Source organism: Bactrocera neohumeralis, chromosome 2 (assembly GCF_024586455.1).
Source record: "Bactrocera neohumeralis isolate Rockhampton chromosome 2, APGP_CSIRO_Bneo_wtdbg2-racon-allhic-juicebox.fasta_v2, whole genome shotgun sequence".
Classification (NCBI taxonomy): Eukaryota; Metazoa; Arthropoda; class Insecta; order Diptera; family Tephritidae; genus Bactrocera; species Bactrocera neohumeralis.
In genome coordinates, this window is record NC_065919.1 from 87,228,707 (window position 1) to 87,247,523 (window position 18,817).

Consider the following 18,817-nt stretch of genomic DNA (forward strand, 5'->3'; position numbering starts at 1 on the left):
ATCAGGGACTCTCTTGCGTACTCATGCTCTTCAGCGCGCGCTCTCTTTAATGCCAGAGCGGCATTCAGCTCGATGTCGCATGTTGCATGTTGCAGTCGAACCACCACTAACCGACAATGCCGCCAATTGGTGTGCGGCCGTTCCAACTGGACAAGATGCTGGTGGCTATATTTTATTACCGTGGGACGGGTGTTATTTGCCTTCGAGCTGTAAACGGAGTCGGTCTGCTTTTGAACGCTGTACGGTTAAACGCGTGGCGGTAGTGGCAGCAGTAGCAGTGACTTGGGCGCACAGTGCAACAGACACAAGTACACAAACGAAAACAGAAAACACACGTGAGCTCACACGAACATACAAGCGATCACAAACGAATGTAAATGTATATACACGCACACATGCGTAAATAAATCGCGTTGATAACAAAGTGTGGCGATTTGCACGTTGCATTTATATTGCATTCGCCTGCGGCACGACAAGTGCACAAGTTCCTCGTTCCTCATTTGTTGCAAGTGCTGCTGCAACAAAGCAGAGGAAGAAGATAATAATTGAATATTGAAAATTGTAAAAAAGTGCGAACAGTGAACCAGTGCAGTGAAATCCGCAATTGTGCGTTGTGACCGCGTATGCGTATGAATTAAAGTACAAAACAACAACAACAATAGCGACAAACACAAATCAATTGGATATTGTGGGCTGTGCGCGGATTTCGGAACGACGGTGTTTGCGGTGTTCGTTGAATGAAAATGTCACAACATTGAGTAAGTGCCGGCTACAGGCGCGCTGATAGGGAAATCTGCACAATAACAACAAAAAAGCAAACTTTTATTTTTTTTTCTTGATTTTGTGCGCCGGCGAGGTGGTGCGCGAGGTAAAGTGTTTGCGGCAAGCAGTTGAATCAGTTGAACGATTCATGCGCTGATGAGCAGTTGAGTTTGTGTGTGCGTATGTATGTATGTATGCAGTGTGCGTGTGTGCGGCTGATTGGAACATGTGTGTGCTGGCGTATTGTGAAATTGGCGACTAAAACGCCACTTTTCGAGTAGAAACAGTTTGTAGATACTTTTGAGTTTTTGGATACAAAACGGTATTAAAAATGCTGCCAGGTAAAAAATAAAAAACAAAAACTGAATTTTAATGAATAGTAAACTGAAAAACGACTTCGGTACACAATTATGTGAAGATCCTATTAGATCTAGAAAAATATCTAGGGGACTCACTACCCGTCATAACGCAACGTACAATCATAAATTTTTACACTTGTTTAAAAAATTGTTGTTGGATTACATACAAAAATGAGTTTAAGCAATTTCTATGTTTTTTTCTACAAAAAATCGCAACTAAGTCAAAAACTTGCCACACGAACTGAAAATATATTTCAAACCAACAAAAATGTACATTTATTAAATCAAAGCTATAATTTCCTGCAAAGTTTGCTCTGCAATGATCTATATAAAGCTTATCATTTTACAACAAAAGTGTATAATTGAAAGCGGAAGCGTTGCATTTCTAACAAGAAAAAAGCTCGACAAAATTTGTGTGATAAAATATTTAAGAAAATTAGAACAGCACATTGATATACTTATGTTTCTCAATTAGTTGCTGTGCCAATGCAAACGAAAGTGCCAGCATACATACATACATACTATACAATTGCCATAATTACACGCCATGCACAAGTTCGAGCATAATAACATATGAGTTGGCATGTGTTTGTATGTGCTTTTGTGCAGCTAAACGCCTGATAAGCCCCGATAAAAGGCACACAATAGAGAAATTAAAAAGTAAGCTACAAAGTGCTGCATAAATTGAAGCGAAAGCTGTGGATAGCAAAAATACATAAATGTTGACGCGATGTTGTGGCACAAAATTTTAGAAAAAGTTTGGGAATTTAAATTCTTTCTCAATTCATTTTAAAAATGATTTCTTTTATAGACAGCAGAGGCCGAGCTGATATTTTTCTAACTACTGTTAAACACTTTTGAGGCTAACGCTAAAAAAACGACTCAAATTGTATATCGTCACCTGAAATGCAAAGAAACGTAACTCACTTTTCATAAGTTTGCAGGCGAAGAAAAAACGATATAATAAAAACCATTCATATTGCAACAAAATTTGAGTTTTGGTTATAAAACGGTTATATATTGGTTATAAAATCGTTATATATCGGTTATAAAATGGTTATGTATTGGTTATAAAATAGTTATGTATTGGTTATATCTGTGGAGGAGGCTTAAAATGTTATGCATACATACATACATATATAATAAGTTATAGTGAATCGTAAGCAATAAAAAGCTCAATTTTGATTTTTTTCATGATACGTAGTTTTGCACTTTTGGGGACGATATATTTCACAAAAGTTACAAAAAAAAAAGAAACTGAAAATTTACAAATGTGACCTAAGAATTATTTTGAAACAAAATATGTTTAACTATAACGTTTTTTTTATTTTTTTGTTTGCAATAAATTAGCGCACCACATAGGCAAAATATCGATTGGGAAATTTTTCAATGGTTGTGAAACTCGGCGGCGAATACCTTCATAAGTCTAATAAATATAAATTCCATAGCAGAGGGTTTATAATATACAAATAAATTAAATTATAGTTAAAGTTTGGAGTGCGATAAAGAATAATTCTGAAAATACTCAGGGTGTTCCTTATACATGAGTCTATTAATTGTAAACCGACTTTTTACTTTTTTGTATATTTTTATTCAAATATTAGTTTGATATATAAGTTGTTATGGATTCAAAAGGCTTTGCTGGTACATGAGATCAAACTACAGTAGACTCTCTGAATTTCTTTAGCAGTCGATATTAGATATCACTAAACTTAATGTAAACTAGCTTTGTTTGCTAATATTCTAAACTAGCCTTGTCTATTAATAATTGGACTAGGGTACCCCATCAGCATTCATTTCAAGTGGATCGTGAAATATATTGGGACTAAATTTTCAACAAGTGATACCATAATATCTCTTGGTTGGCTTAGACTAATTATGTTATGAATTAATCTCTGCTCAAATTCGAAAATTCGAAATCGAAATGAGATTGGTATCACTTTAAGTTTCTCGATCTAACTCTTTTTGAAACCTTAAAAACTTGGTAATTCAGACTTATAAGCGCATGAAAACATTTACTTCGAAAAAAAAACTGTTGTCCTTTTTAATTCCAACAAATTTGAAAGAAACCTAGCAGGCAAGTGAAGCCTTTGAGCAATGAATATAATCTAAAACTCAGTTGTCTTAACTCAGTACTTTATTTTGAAATTTAAACTGATTCGCTACACATTGTGACAAAAAAGTACCTGGAAATTGATAATAAAAACAAAATATTCTATTATTCATGGATATTTATCTCGTCGCCTTCAAAGCAATCACCGCCAGATGTAGTACGCCTATGACGCCAACGACTTTTCAGTCCTCGAACTATTTTTCATAAGCACTTTTTGGAATAGCCTTCAGTTCCCTCAACGAATTTTGTTTTATCTCTTCGATCAACTAAAAACGGGTTCCACGGAGCGACAATTTCAGTTTGGGGCACAACAAAAAAATAACACGTAGCCAAATTTGGTGAATACGATGGTTGATCGATGGTATTCATTTGGTGTTTTCTTTAAATTCGATTAATATCGTACTATTTTTGAAAATTTCAGGATAGAACAAAAATGCGTTTCATTTTTAAGTACACATTTTTACATACATTTTTTCGAAATGTCATTTCGAGGAATTTATTTATAATTTCTGGGTGCTTTTTCGTCACAACGTACAGCTATAGTATGAAAAGAAATCTGTGCTTAAGCTCCAAAACTTACAAACCAATAATAATCAATATTAAAATCTAATAAAATTCTATGGCAGGCAGGCAGTTTGATTATGCCAGGGCTCACTGTTTGATTTGCTCCTTCATTCATTCATTAACAATTGCGCTAAATTTATCCTGTTGCAGCAGCATGCCGGACATGACCTTAAAAATTCTCTCACATCGCTTCACATAAGCGAGCATTTGTAAGAAATAATCAACCATGAAAAATTAAAAACTCATAAAAAGTGCAATAAAAGTCGAAGGAATTTAATTGAAATGCCTACTGAAAAACTCCCACACTTGGGAACCTTGTGACAGCAACAAAAATACAAAAACAGCAGCAACACCAACAATGGCAGCAAATATGATGCGCTGCAGAATTAGTACACAACGCGGATGATAATCATATTTGTATTTACATGCGCACAAAAGCATTCACATACATACATATGAATGTATCTATGTACATATGGGCTGACATATGCACACATGTGCTTGTTTGTGTGCGCATTTGTTAGCACAACAACGAATGACATGCATTTATGTGTTCTCTGCGGACACTGGAGATCAATTCCCGCGGGCAATCCGCGACTGGCGCGCCAACTCGCCTGCGTACAGCAACAACATGGACGGCAACAACAACGACGGCAAGTGCGATGCTTTATGTTGCAAATGCGGCAACAACAACAGCAAAATGGATCATGAAATTGTAGGGAATATGGCGCGAGCAACGTAATTTCCGGTCACTGCAACTGCACGGCCAACGTCGCTGCCGGCAGCGTCTCAACGCAGCTTCAAATGGAGTACTGTGTATGTGTCAGTGTGCAAAACGTATAAAAAGGAAGCGTTAAAATAGTAGTAGATGCAAAAAAGCGCATGTCACTTTCTCACAATCTTCCAGCCAGGCGCGCAAGCCAAGTGATAAGTCAAAGAATTTGCAAAGTTAATTAATTAACACGACGCATCTTCGCTGCGCAAGTCGGTGTGCATGTTACGCAGCAATTAACACTTCGCCTAATGAGGGCGACTGGGAGGGCGTCGATGCGTAAAATATTTACATAAAATGTTCGTTGAGCGGGCAGCGCGAGGCAGGCGCGCGTCTCCCTGTGGGCGGCTGGTGTTGATTGGCATTAAAGGAAAATCGATACCGGCTCAATACACGACGCAGCGTTGCATTGGCATTATGCAAATTGATACGCGTTGCACTTAAGCACTTGTGGCAGCAACCACAGTACACGCATTAGACGGTGCCTAGGCCGGCAATACCGGATTTACTGCAGCCACGGACGCGCCATTTGCGGTGCGCGCCTGCAGCATGTTGTCGTTTGCGGTTGCATTATTTATTGGCAGTGACTCCCAATCAACGCGCATCGCTTTGAGTGTGCGTGTGTGTGTTGGTGTTTAAGTGTGCGCAAGCGCTTTGCGGTTGATGTTCTCAGCCAGGCTGGTTCAAGCCGCGGCGTGGCATCGTTCGCAGCGTAATCACTCATTCGCTCATTCATTCATTCCTACACATTGGCGCATGTGTGTTTGTGTGTGTGTGTGTGGCATCGAGGCTGTTGAGCTTCACTGTTCAGCTATTGCCAGCACTTGTTGTCGCGCTGCTCATATCACATTTGTGCGGCTGTGTCTTCTTCGTTGTGACGTATTTGCGGTTATTGTTGACTTTGCTGCTGTTGTTGTTGTTGTCAGTTTCATTGTAAATTTAATGAGCTTTAATTGAATTGCATTTGCATTATGCGGTTGCCTTGCAACGCTCTGCAGTGGCCTGGCTAGCATGAGTCTAGTGGTCGGTGGTTGTTGCTTACAGGCTGTCGGTTTTCGGGTCGTGCAAGAAGGATGAAGTGTCGGTATAAAAACGTCACAGTGGCTGTGGTATTGCACTTTAGTTCTTTGTGGTTTTAGAGGTACATACATTTGTACATATACATATGTGACAAGTTGTGGCCACTATGGTTTAGTTTATGTGGTGGAAGAACTTTAAAAATCGTTCGTATAAAAACTTCTGTGGTCTCTCAGAGAGGTGCGTGCTAATAAAATACATATGTATTTTTCTGTAGAAGGTGAATTCCGAAGCTCTTTGCTCTGAAGTTCATGAAGTATAGTCGCGTGGAGCATGCAATGAGTATTTTTAGGGAGAATTTTCATATTGATTGTGCTAATAGATTTTTTGAGAAGCTTTCTTATGTCCAAAAAGCAGTCGAAGTGTAAAGCGCTAGGAAGAAACGTCGCAGAGCCTGTGAAATAAATATATACATATATACATATATAAATGATCAACAAGGCGAGTTGAGTAGCCATGTCCGTTCATGTGAAACTTTGCAACCACTCTTTCCTCACCTAGAAGCTGTTCATATGACGTTACTGCCAAAATCGGACCACTATAGCATATAGCTGCCACACAAACTCACCAAAAAAATCAAGTTACAGATCACTTTACAGCCTATTATGTTATAAGGAATGCACCTGTGAAGGCTATTATAGCTTCTATGTAGCCTGAGTCAGTCTTTTTTCTTGTTTTTGTATTTTTTAAAGCCATTATTCGCACTGAACGCACTCAGCTTAAGCGTAAAGAACATATTTTGAATGTTTAGTGCCATCTCATTCATAATTTGAAAGCTAAACGGTTCATTCGGTGCAATCGGCAAATTGCCGCACACATACACACTCCACACAAACACATATTCACATTTTTATTATTTAACGCCATCCTCCGCTCGAAAAGATTAACTTTTTTGCTAGAATGTGAGTTACTTAACAAATAATTTTTTTGAATGAAAACATGCAAACAAACACACGCACATATATGTATATATAATATATACTTATATATATGTAAGCATTCCTGCTTAATCGCGCACTTGTGCTTTCCACCGCCGGCTTTCGCGCAATCTTTCGGCTACTTCTGGAATAATAAAGGCACCCAACACTAAAACTGAGATTTATTTCTTTTTAATTCGATAGATGCTAATAAACATATGAATGTACGCGCGTACACAGCCAAACATACATACATACACTTGTTGTTGTGTGCGCAAGTGTGTGTGACTGCAGTGGTGTATGTGTAGGAGCAGCTCGCTAAACGATTGGATTTATAATCAGCTGCGACAGCGAGAACATAATACAATCAGCAACACAATTACAATAACAACAACAAACAACAATCACGCAATGTGGCAGCTCTGGCAACGACAACAAGCAGTGACAAAAAAATCAAAATAAACGAAAAAAGTAACAACGATAAATGCGAATACAATACATACTACACAGCATACGCATACAAACATAGCGGCGTACAAATATACGTGCATGTGTGTGTGTATGCGCAAAGGCATTGTATTGCATAGAACAACAATACTGAGTGGCCAACATGTTTAATAAAAAAAATTACATAAATCCGCATCAGTGTGTGTGTGTGCGAATGTAAAGTTGAATAAAAATTATTACAACAAAAACCATAACAACAATACTAGTGAAATATTGTAGAACAATGCTGTTGATAAGATCGTTTCAAATGAAGCCATAAAGCAAACAAATAATAATAGTAAATAAAAGCAAAACAAATTCACTGCAATGACGAAAAAGTGATTCGAAAAAGCAAAAAAAAAAACAGCAACGACACTCTCAGTGAAAGTGCAACGAAAGTGCGTAATTACGCAAATAACGGTAGCAAGTGCTTTTTTGAGTTTTTAGAGTGGCTGCTGTTTAAACCATATAATTTGCAAGGAGGTTGCCTTCAATTGCAATCGCTGACAGCTTCACTCGAAGCACGTTTCAAGTGAAAACTCCAGTGATTCCAGAAATATGTACAGTATGTTCACGAAACACTTCCGCCGGAAAATGCGGCACAGCGACACAGTGACCGCACTCAGCATATACATTCTGCTCGCTCTCATACAAAAGGTCAGTAGAAAATGTTTATTATTATTATACAGCTTTATATATAAAAATGACTTGTTCAGTTTTGTCCGGGATAAACTCCTAAGGTACGGAACTGATTTTCGGAAAATTCAGCACACTGTGTCTAGTTTGATGCAACTTAGAAGATAGGATAGTATATATCAGTATTAAGTCTAAAGTAAAAATTAAAAAAAGAAAAACGGAAGCATATGCTAAAATTTATTATTTTTACTTTGACAAATATTTCTGTCAATAATTTTAAAAATTTAATTTCTAGTATAACCCTTTCACAAACAGCACCAATGGCAGCTGTTGGACTTTCTGAACACCTTATAACGCCAAGTCATTCATTGCTAAGTCTATTGTATTTGTCTTCATGTAGGTCTTAGAAATCTTGAGTCAGAGTTTCATCTCAGGGTAACTCAGTTGGAATTTTTTGTGCTCAATGTATGTCATATGTGATCTGGGATGAATAGTGTAAGAATAGCAATTAATTCTAATTACATCCTGATAACACTTTTAGACGTGCTATAAACTTGTGTTGTCTTAATCTGATGTTACCTACTGATTCTACAGTTGCTTGGTGAGTTAGAATTAACAAAAATAAAGGGTAATTTTCTATATTTCCGCTTACGACTTACTTCTTCTTTAAAATTATTTTCATTTTCTCCAAGGTTTGCAATATTTATTTCGTTTAAAAATTTGGCAAGCAAGCAATTTATTGCTTCGGCAAAATTGACTATATAGTATGCAATAAGGGGACAGTAGGGTAACCTGGCCTGTTTTTTTGACAATTTTTTAAGGAAATTTTAATTCTACAATAGTACTTTTTTCACATATCATGAGGTATATCATGGAGTGTATAAACAAATTTTTTTGGGATTTTTTGTTGACATCTTTCGCAGAAATGGCTCGGTGAATGAGATGCGTTTTTTTCAGGATTTCTCATGTTTTGATCAACTGAAACACAAAAACTCAATTTATTCTTAAAAAGTATGTGATTGGTTATCGTCCCTACAATCATGAAAAAATGTTGATAAATAAAAAAGTAATTAACGTTTTATCCCATGTTTTTTACATAAATTTTGTCATAACATTGTCAATATATTATAAAAAATTATTAATCTCATTTGGACGATAGCCAGGCAAATTAGTTTAGTATTTAGTTCGACCGGAATCATGTCCGCCAGTTTAAAAAAGTGTGTTTTGAGAAAAACACGTTTAAAGTTTGAGGTGTGCACTCCGAACCCTCCGAACATCGAGCGTTATTATTATTTTTGCGTCTTTTTCGAAACCTTCCAATGGTAAAGTGGGTTTCTATATTAATTCTAAGGGTATAAGAGAACAGAAAATGCAAAAACAAGAATTTTTGAAAGAAGATTACCCTACTGTCCTCTTAACCAAAAATAGCTGTTCTATGGGTTGAACAGATAAAAAGTCAAATTTGGTAAAGTTGTGGTTAAAAAGTAAAGATTCGTCTTTGTAGATTTGTATGTATGTTTCTTTTTTATTCGAGTCTTTTACATAAAATACTCTTGCGACTTGTTAGGAACAAAGCCGAGGAAACACTTTCATTTTAGGCATAAAGATGCACTGTTATTAGAAATGATTAATGTCCAGAAGTTCGAAAATCTTTCTACCAGTTATATGAGGCCTGATGGAATTTTTGAACCGATTAAACCCACTTTTGTTATGAAAGCCTACTAGAAATTGTTAGAAAAGTTTAACAGAACAACTATGATTCTCATATTTGTATATGGGAGCTGGTATAGTTTTGGTCCTGAATTGGATAAAAGTAAAAGATCAGAACAGATGGAATTTAAAGTTATGTTAAATGAGAAATAGGCCTTATTCTTGTTTAAATTCGACCATTTTCACAATGATACAGGAATGTTAGGATATCTACCGAATTTGGTTGAAATCGGTCTGGTAGGACCTGAGATATGGGTTTTCATCTGATTGTGGGCGGTGCCGCGCTTATCGCCCAATGATGGCATCGGCTCCCACAAGCTCTTTCGTGTCATCTCGGGTGTAAAATTCTATGTCTCTGACCCACATATTTATAGATTTATCGCACTTTTAGTAGCTTTTAACAAAACCGTTATTTGGAGAGTGGGCTCACTTATGTCGAAACTGACCATAACGAACCACTATAGCATAAAAGCATAAAGCGGCCAGACAAACTAAACGAATCGGCAGAAAGCGCTTGTTCGGAAAGCTTTTTCATTTGAGGAAATATCTTTAAAAAATTTGGCAAGGTTTGCTGTCTAATGCACTGATGCAATCTCCGTAGAAATTGTTTGGATCAACTCACAATATATGGTTGTATTATGGCTTTGGTGCAGCTGCAGTTTTTGTGTTTTCTTTCTTTTTTAGTTATTCATTTAAATTTTTTTATGGATAAGCAGCTGCACGTGTGCCTAGCTTCGGCTTGATTTAATTTCTTTCATGAGAGTTTCGTTTTAAATAAAATAAAATTTCACCTAACACATCTATACCCTATACACTTGAATGCTTATATCTTAAATTTAGTGTCTTTTCGTGTAAAACATAAACATTTTAGTAGTTAGTCTTTAGCTCTCAAATTTATTACCGACATTAAATAAACTAATCAAATTTATGCCTTCAACTGCATTTTTATAAAGCAATAAATGCGCACTTTGTACTCGTGCAACATAATGAACACTAATTGAACACAATCGAGACTTGTTGAGCGATAAGCGTTTCCTGGGAAAGGGCCTAGACGCAGTCTTGCCACTTTTTATTGCTTCTGTTCCGTTCAATCTCAGGACTTATCGGCTAGCCCGCTACTATTTTCCACGAACCACACATTTAACTATATGTGGCTGTTGTTGTTTGTGTGTTTCCCTGATTTTTATGTTGCAGTTGCAATCAATTAAGCATCAATCCACTGCGCCACGCCGCTGTAGTAAATTGTTTAAAATTCAGAATTAAATACCAGCAATAAATCTACTTCTACATAGGCACAACAAAACGCTCACACACGCACATATGTATAAACAGGCTTACCTGGACTGTGGTTACTTCGCTGGCGCTGATGTGCCACTAAAAATTCTTATCCCACCAAAAATGAGGCAATAAAATTGATGACTCACATTTGTTGTGGATTAAGTGGGGAAGCAGGCAAAGTTATGCAACAGGGTGTGTGTATGTGTGTGCATGTGACCACACGCTATCTCATGCAGCACAGCAAAGTGTTGCAGCCTCCAGGGAGTTCACAGCCTGCCACCAACCGCCACTACTGCCACCGACTGTCGCTGATTCGTCTCATTCTAAGCAAAACATTTCTCATTAGCGGCCGCAAGACATTTTTCACTCTAAACTGACTACACAAAACTCCAATGTATGTGTGTGTGCGGCTTCCTCTGACGCCAAGCGGATTAAAGCGTTTATTAAGTTACAAAATATTCAATGTTAATAGACGAAAGTCTACAATCTAGAACGAAAGGGTTTCATAAAGGCGATAACGATAATGTCCGAGTATTTATTTATTGCTTGTTTTGGTGTGGTTTTTAGCTGCCCTGCAACATAAATGAATGCAGGCCCCACATACACGTGTATACCTGCTTGTTGCATAATCAGTTCGGCGTATGCTCGACTCGCTGGCTGCGCCACATTCCGGTGTTGCTGGGGGCGGTCCTTAATTAAATTAAATGATTTTACATTTTTATGTCTAGTTGGTTGCTTATTTGGAGGCCCACCGACATTAATAACAACGCTTCACAGTTTTAATTGTGTACGTATGCTTCTAAAGACGAGCTTGGTGGGCATGCGCATAACTTACGGACATTGCTTCCTGAGGTTTGGCGTTCAGTTTGACGTAGCGTGAGTCGTCAAGAGGCGTGCTGCCTTATTAGTTATGCTAAAGAGAGACGTGTAATACTTGATTACGTAATCAGCAGACTGTTCACAGGGAAACTAAATGAATGCATGAACCATTTTTGAAAACAAAATATATTCAAGGAAAGTTATATGTAAATATTTGGTAGTCGAAAAAGCCTTTTCGTATTTCTAATCAAGCTTCAGCTTATTCTTTTTTTTATATTTATAATGAATGATGAACCAAATATGTACCATTTTGGTCGACCACTTTTTGCCATTTTGCCGCTAGAGACATTATTCCATCAGTGTAAAACTTTTCTGAAGTCTTGGCTAAAAACTGCGACAAGTAATTTTCACAGGCTTCTCTTTAAGCCAACTTTACTTCATTAAGGGAGTTCTGCGTTGACCGATACAAATAGTAGTCCGATGGTGCAAGGTCAGGGCATCAAAGCTCTCCCATTTTTGCCGAGTCATCAAAGATGTGTGTGGCCTGGCTTTGCGACCATTTGTTGAGCTTCATCACGCTTGAACTATGATATTTTTCGCACATTATTGTCGTAGTTGATTCACTTTTCGTCTCCTGTCACCATTCGGATCAGATAAGGTTCAGTTTCATTTCGTTTCAGCAAAGAATCGCTGAATTCGGTCCATTAAATTTTTCACAGACAATTCATGTGGTACCCAAACATCGAGCTTCTTTTTGTAGCTAGCCTTTTTTAAATGATTCAAACCCGTTTGATGATGAATGTTAAGTTCCTTAGCGATGTCATGGCTGCTTATGTGACAGTCCTGGTCAATCTTTTCCATAATTGACACAATGCGACTTTTGAAGATATTTGATTGCAACGACATCTATTGATAAAAGACTTTTTCGACTACTAAAGAAATGTTTTACGGATCATTTGGATCGAATTTGCTTAAGAGACTGTGGATCTAAAACCGATTTTTAAAGCGAAGTTTATCTTTGATGAATTCTAAAAATTTCTCCGTCAGCTTTTGAGGCCTCCGATATCGCATCCGGGACTTTTCGTTTTTTTTTTTTTGGCTCTCTGTAAATTAACTCGCTCTAACGTTCATTTTCTTGTCCTTTCTATTCACTCCAGCAGACCACGAACAGCGGTATTTGCATCACCGATTATTTTGTTTGTTGTTTTACTTCCCTCAATTCTTTATTTTGATCATGATTCAATTTATTTTCGTTTCGTCGATCTTGTTGCTGTTGATCTTAACGCGCAATCTGCTGACTTTTGATGGGAAATTAACAAAACTGCCGACTGATTGGCCGCAACAAGCTGAACGCGGACTACAGCGTCGTTAAAAGGAGCAACACGCAGTTAAAACAAAACATAAAACCGAGAAATAAAAATCAAATCAGACCGAAAAGTGTAAAAAAGGAAGCGGTTGAGAAACAAAACGGCCGCCGTTGAAGCCTCGATAGCCATTGGACCGTAATATTTGGTTAAAATGTTATTTGAAAAAACTTGGCTCGCAGACACACAAGGTGCTGAAAAGGGCTGGAGAGTACAACACATTGTAACCATACATAAATATATGTATGTGTGTAATAAATAGTTTTGTGGTACTCGTTCGTTGCCGCACTCACTTTTGCTTGCGCTTCTCGCTTTTGTTTTGGTTCTGCCGCCAATACAACAGCCAGCCACCTCCATTGGCATCCGCCAGCGCCTCCGCCGCCGACGCCGCCACTTATCTCGGTTTAATTAAACGGAATCTCATAATAAATTATCTTCATTAGTCGAAAATCCTAACCATTAAAGAATTCTTTTTCGTCTGCAGCGTTCGTTCGCATTTTCCTACGTCCACTTCGGCTCTGCTCGCTCTTTGGAGCTCTTCGAACGTTGACTGCATTGGTATGTTGCAAGTTCCCGTTCATTGGTTTTGTTTGTGTTTTTGTTATGCTTGAAGATATTTGATGTTTATTTGCGGATATCTTTTGGTTTGAGCTTTTACCAGCTGCTTGCTTGATCGCCTTTGTGAAAATAAATAAAAAGTTCTGGCAAAACTTTGGCTTTGCATTGTGTACGTTGGTGCGGAGATCTTCTTTTGATTTAATCAATTGAGAGTGCAGTGAAGCGACAATTGTTGCTAATCTGTGTCAAATGTCAAGATTTTTTATTCAATGGCTTACATATGTATGTTTCTTTTTTAAGTTTGAAGTTCTCAGATCTATTAGCCAGATAGATAGAGATTTGAGGTTTTGCACTGCGACTTATGGTGTATTGTGCCTTCTCCTGTATCACATATGGTCACAAATGTCAAGAATTCTGAACAATTCCAGGAGCCTGCTGGACGCCATTGAGTTGATGGAACGTAGAGAACCTAGGGCTTTGAGCCTGCATCTAAAAATTTCTGGGGAATCAGGTGTTTGTGAGTTTCTTGTTCCATGTCCCAAAGCCGACAGTTTGCACATGAGACTATACCCGTGTTGGACAAGTGCTTCAGAAACCTACAGTTCTCTGTATAGAGCGGACACACTAATTTGTCTCGGACAGGGAATTTGTATCGGGTTAGGTTGATAATTACCTTAAACTTTCCAAGGCTGTATCCTCCCAGAAGTAGCTTGGAATGGCGCATTTCTGCTGCCTGCTGCCAATGCTGTTCTCTTCCCACAGTCTATTGGTCTATTAGGAAACTTTCGAATTGAAATTCAAAAATTCAATGAGAGACTAATTTAAGAAAGAAAGTTTTTGTAAAGCTTGAAGACAGAGGAGTTGCCATGGATTTGATACACCTACGTCGTTGAACTGTCTGGGTGAGGGGTTTAAAGATATCGGCTTTGAAACTCAAAAACAATTTGTCAAGTTTTGGTTAAAGTTTAGCCGATCGGCGAAAGACAATTGAGAAAATGCTTTGAATCTAAAAGCCCTCCCTTTACAACGAAAATATTTACCACATATTAGGATGTATATTTCCCGTTTTCTTTTTCTATTATCTGCAACGGTGTAAAAAGTGTCATTAACAGGGTGTTTGTTGATTTTGTGGTCCCTAGCGACACATACCAAGATTGAATGCCAGAATACATTAGACGCAACCATGTCAAAGGTGTCATTGATAAACGCAGAAGGGACCTGCAACCGCCAATAGGCCAGAAAACGCGCCACCACTAAGCATTTACAGCGAACTCCACTTGAGGACATTAACAAGACACTGGCACTCATCCGCAGACACACACACAAACACCTGCCTGTGTGATACCGAAGGCCAGTATTTTCGGCTACTCAATGTGGCGGCTGCCAACGCACGCGGCATGCGCTTCGATTTGAAAATATTGCAACGCGAGTTTTGCGGCAAGCGACTATCGCTTGGCGGCTAATAACTCATCCGTTTACCAAGAAGACGGCGACGGCGGCGACGGCGGCGACGAGTGCGATGACTGCTGACTGACTGGGGTACATGACATTCATTAATAAAATTCAACACGAGCTCAACTCTTCCGCGGCTCCGAAGCACGATTTAGCTTTGAATGCGGACGCCGCGCTGATAGTCGCACTCAGCACTCGACAGTTGGGGGAAGCGGCGTGGCACACATGTTGCAGCAACAACTTGGAGCACAGACGCGCGCGCCAAGGTGGAGTATCGGCAATAACAACGACAACATCAACAAACAAGCGGCGAGGTACTGGCAGCGGCGTCGGTGTCGGCGGCATTGTCGCATTTCTGGCGGTAATGATGTGGTGCTGCCTAGCAAGGATGACTGCAATGAAGCGGCTGAGTCGCAGCGATTTAATGAATAATCGAAGGAAAGTGCCGGTGCGCCAGCACTGCAACAGATGTCCACAGTCGAAGATGAGTCGCAAAAAAGGCCAAATCGACGAGTAGAAGATGTGCCAACAGCAACTGTGTATATGTGGGGAGGTGAAGACGCAGTCTCGTCGCAATGTGCTGAACTTTGCGGAGCATTGGCCGGCACTCGTGCGCATAATGTTATGCCGGCGAACCGGTTTCGCGCGCAACAACACCACATTCACCAATCAAGATGCCAACGTGTGGCGTCGCAGCCAACGCAGCCGTGTTGCGTTACACATTGCACATTGTAAGTTGCAAGTTGCCGTCGCAAATCGCAATAAACGATCGATCGATCGATCGTACGAAGCAAATTGAACGTTCAGCTATGCATGCGCACAGGTAAATAATGGAAAGAGCCGAAGAAAAACGAGACAAGAACAGCCGTCTTAATGATTGCAAAAAGTCCAAAGCGCTGCTAGCAAATGACTCGATAAAAACAATTCATGCACAGTGATCGAAAGTGTACCAAATGGCACATGCCATTTAAAAGTAAAGTGTTTGAAATTATTTACTGGCATGCCATGTGTGGACAACTTACCAGGTTCTTGGGAAGAGAACGACGTGATGGACAGTCGGAAAAATAGCCGGACACTTACATATATACACTCAAATACATATTTTTATAGGGTCTCTCATTCTTCGTTCGTTCCAAAAGTACACTTAACACAATAGCCCGAAACTAAAATATATATTTCATTAATCTTGAAAGTTCAAGTTTCGTGGTTGCGGTATAAAATGAGTTGTGTAAAACTTTTCTGATTTCTCGGCGAAAAACTGCGACAAGTAATTTTCACAGGCTTCTCTTGAAGCCAACTTCACCCCATTGAAAAAAACAAATGGTAGTCCGATGGTGCAAGGTCAGGGCTATATGGTGGATGCATCAAAACTTCCCAGCCAAGCTCTCCCAGTTTTTGCCGAGTCATCAAAGATGTGTGTGGTCTAGCGTTGTCCTGATGGAAGACAAAGCCCTTTCTGTTGATCAGTTCTGCCCTCTTTTTTCGATTGTTTGCTTCAATCTCATCAGTTGTTGATAGTAAAATGTAGAATCAATCGTTCGACGAGGCTGGCGCAGCTCACAGTGGATGATTCTTTCCAATCCCACCAAACACTCAGCAAAACCTTTCGAGGCGTCAATCCTGGCTTTGCGACCATTTGTTGAACTTCACCACGCTTGGACCATAATCTTTTTCGCACATTATAGGCGTAGTTGATCCACTTTTCGTCTCCTGTTACCATTCGGATCAGATATGGTTCGATTTCACTTCGTTTCAGCAAATAATCGCAGATGTTAACTCGGTCCATTAAATTTTTCACGGACAACTCATGTGCTACCCAAACATCGAGCTTCTTTTTGTAGCCAGCATTTTTAAATGGTTCAAATGGTTTGTTGATGAATGTTAAGTTACTTAGCGATGTCATGGCAGCTTATGTGATGGTCCTGGTCTATCTTATCCGTAATGCCATCTACTTTTTCAACGAGAGCTCTACCAGAGCGAGGTGCATCTTTCACATAACCCACAAGAACTTCAAAAATGCTACGTGAAGTACTATAAAAACCTATCACTTACAGTCAAGCCTTTTCAGATGCTCATTTACGGAAGTATTTTGTTAAAAATTGTGATTTCTTGCTCTCAAGACGATTCTATAATACCAAGCGATTTCTTTATGGTTTATTTATGGACCCACTGTGGCACGACATAATCCACATTCACAAGGCTTACACAAATTAATACTGAATTACATACAAACATGTGTATTTAAGCGCGCAAGCTTGTACGGCACTGTTTTCATATTCATACGCAGGCCTGCGAACACACATACCAACATGAAAACACTGTGTACATACATATGTACACGCGCCTGCTTGTTTGTTTGTTAATGTTCAAGTCGTCGATTGATGATCGTTAATGCTATCAATCGTTTTATGCTCGTGCACGGAATCAAACACACATACAGACACATGTTTGTGAAAATATATTTGTGGCGCAGAGAGGTGGTCCCCTTTCTCCGGGCGCGCTGCAGAAGAAAAAGAAGAAGGTCGATGGTGGAGGCAAAAAGCCATTGAACGCATTGCGGTGCCGGCCGATCGCACAGGTGGGAATCTGGGAATATTTTCTGTATTTTCTGTTGAAAAGCAATGGCAACAACAGCAACAGCACAACAAAAACAAAAAAGCGAGTTGTGAAAAGAACAACAATAACAATGAAAATGTGCTGCCGCAAGTTACGTGCGTTGTGAACACCTGAGCGCGGCCGCCAACAACAGTTGCAGCAATGAAAACAAAAAACCACAACAACAAATATAAAAGCAGCTTCCGTAGCTGGAAAAACTGTAGAATCATTGCACTCAAGAAAGAAGTTACCAGAAAAAAGCAAAAACGAAGCATATAAAAACGGCCGACTTAGTGCTCTTCACTGGAATAACAACAACAACAGCAGCAATAGAGTTCGCTCCAGATCGAACTGAATCGAGCGCATCATCAGCACTGAAATCATATGAATAAAAAAAAAAGTTGGTAGCTACGCAGCCGAAGGCGAAGATGCGCAGATGTAGATGATGAAGCGGAAATGAGGAGCGCAAGTGGTGCAAGGCGCATCTTGACCGAAAAGGCCTCAAACGTGCCCGCGAAGTACAAAATCACGGCCAAGTCAAAATGGCAGATAAAAAAGCGGACAGACAAGTGAAGCGATAAACGGCCGTTGATTGCGCAGCCGATACTCGTACATATGCCGCGGTGGACGCGACTACCAACAACAACAACCGCACGACCGCCACAAAAACTGCATGCGCTACGTGAATGAGGTTGGCCGAGATGAGTTGTGATGTGCTGCGCACCGAATGACGTTGCAAACAGCCTGTGGCGGCAGCGTACGTTCGTCTGAGCGCGCAAACAGATCCCTAAAGCTGCGCGCAACGGAGGATACATTTAATTCTTGCGTTGCGCGTTGTGTGCTGCCATGTGGTTGTTGTTCGCGCTGACATGCACTTGTTGCGCGATCACGCCGCCATTTGAATGTTGATGTGCTGTGTGCGTTGTTGTGGAAAAAGTTGCGGGCCTGTGGCAATGGCAGTTGGTTGTTGGCGGTTGTGGCAGTTGGTTGTTGGCGGTTGACTGCTGGCAGTTGGTGACGCTTGTCGGCCGGCGACATGTAAATGCGCACTCAATTGCCAACAATCGCTGGTCGAGCTTAACGTAGGAGCGATCGAGCGAACAAGTGATCGGGCGATCGGTTGATCAGTTGATCTGCTGATTGGTCGGGCAGTCGGTTGGTCACTTGGTCAGTGGCGGCCGAGTCAGGCGTTGTCAAAGCCATTTTAATGCTTCAACTGATACACTGACTGATACGGATGATGATGAGGCCTACGAAAACACGGCGGCTATTTCGTATGTCAACTTTGTGGTTTGCGTTCACGTAAATTGGAATTTTCAGTAGCGATTGTGGGTTGTGTGTCTTGCGAAAATTGC

General features: G+C 39.7%; 1 protein-coding gene across 2 annotated transcripts in view; it reads left to right on the plus strand.

Moving 5' to 3' along the window:
* Nucleotides 1-218: 218 nt before the first annotated feature.
* Nucleotides 219-18,817, plus strand: part of LOC126767798 (protein serrate) — a 97,479-nt gene continuing 78,880 nt past the window's right edge. The window contains exons 1-2 of one of the 2 annotated variants that reach the window (XM_050485434.1): nucleotides 219-758; nucleotides 6,769-7,707. In XM_050485434.1, coding sequence (XP_050341391.1) covers nucleotides 7,609-7,707 — 99 coding nt within the window. In that variant the 5' untranslated portion in view covers nucleotides 219-758; nucleotides 6,769-7,608. The remainder of the gene's footprint in view (nucleotides 759-6,768; nucleotides 7,708-18,817) is intronic. The other variant, XM_050485435.1, reaches the window with a different exon arrangement.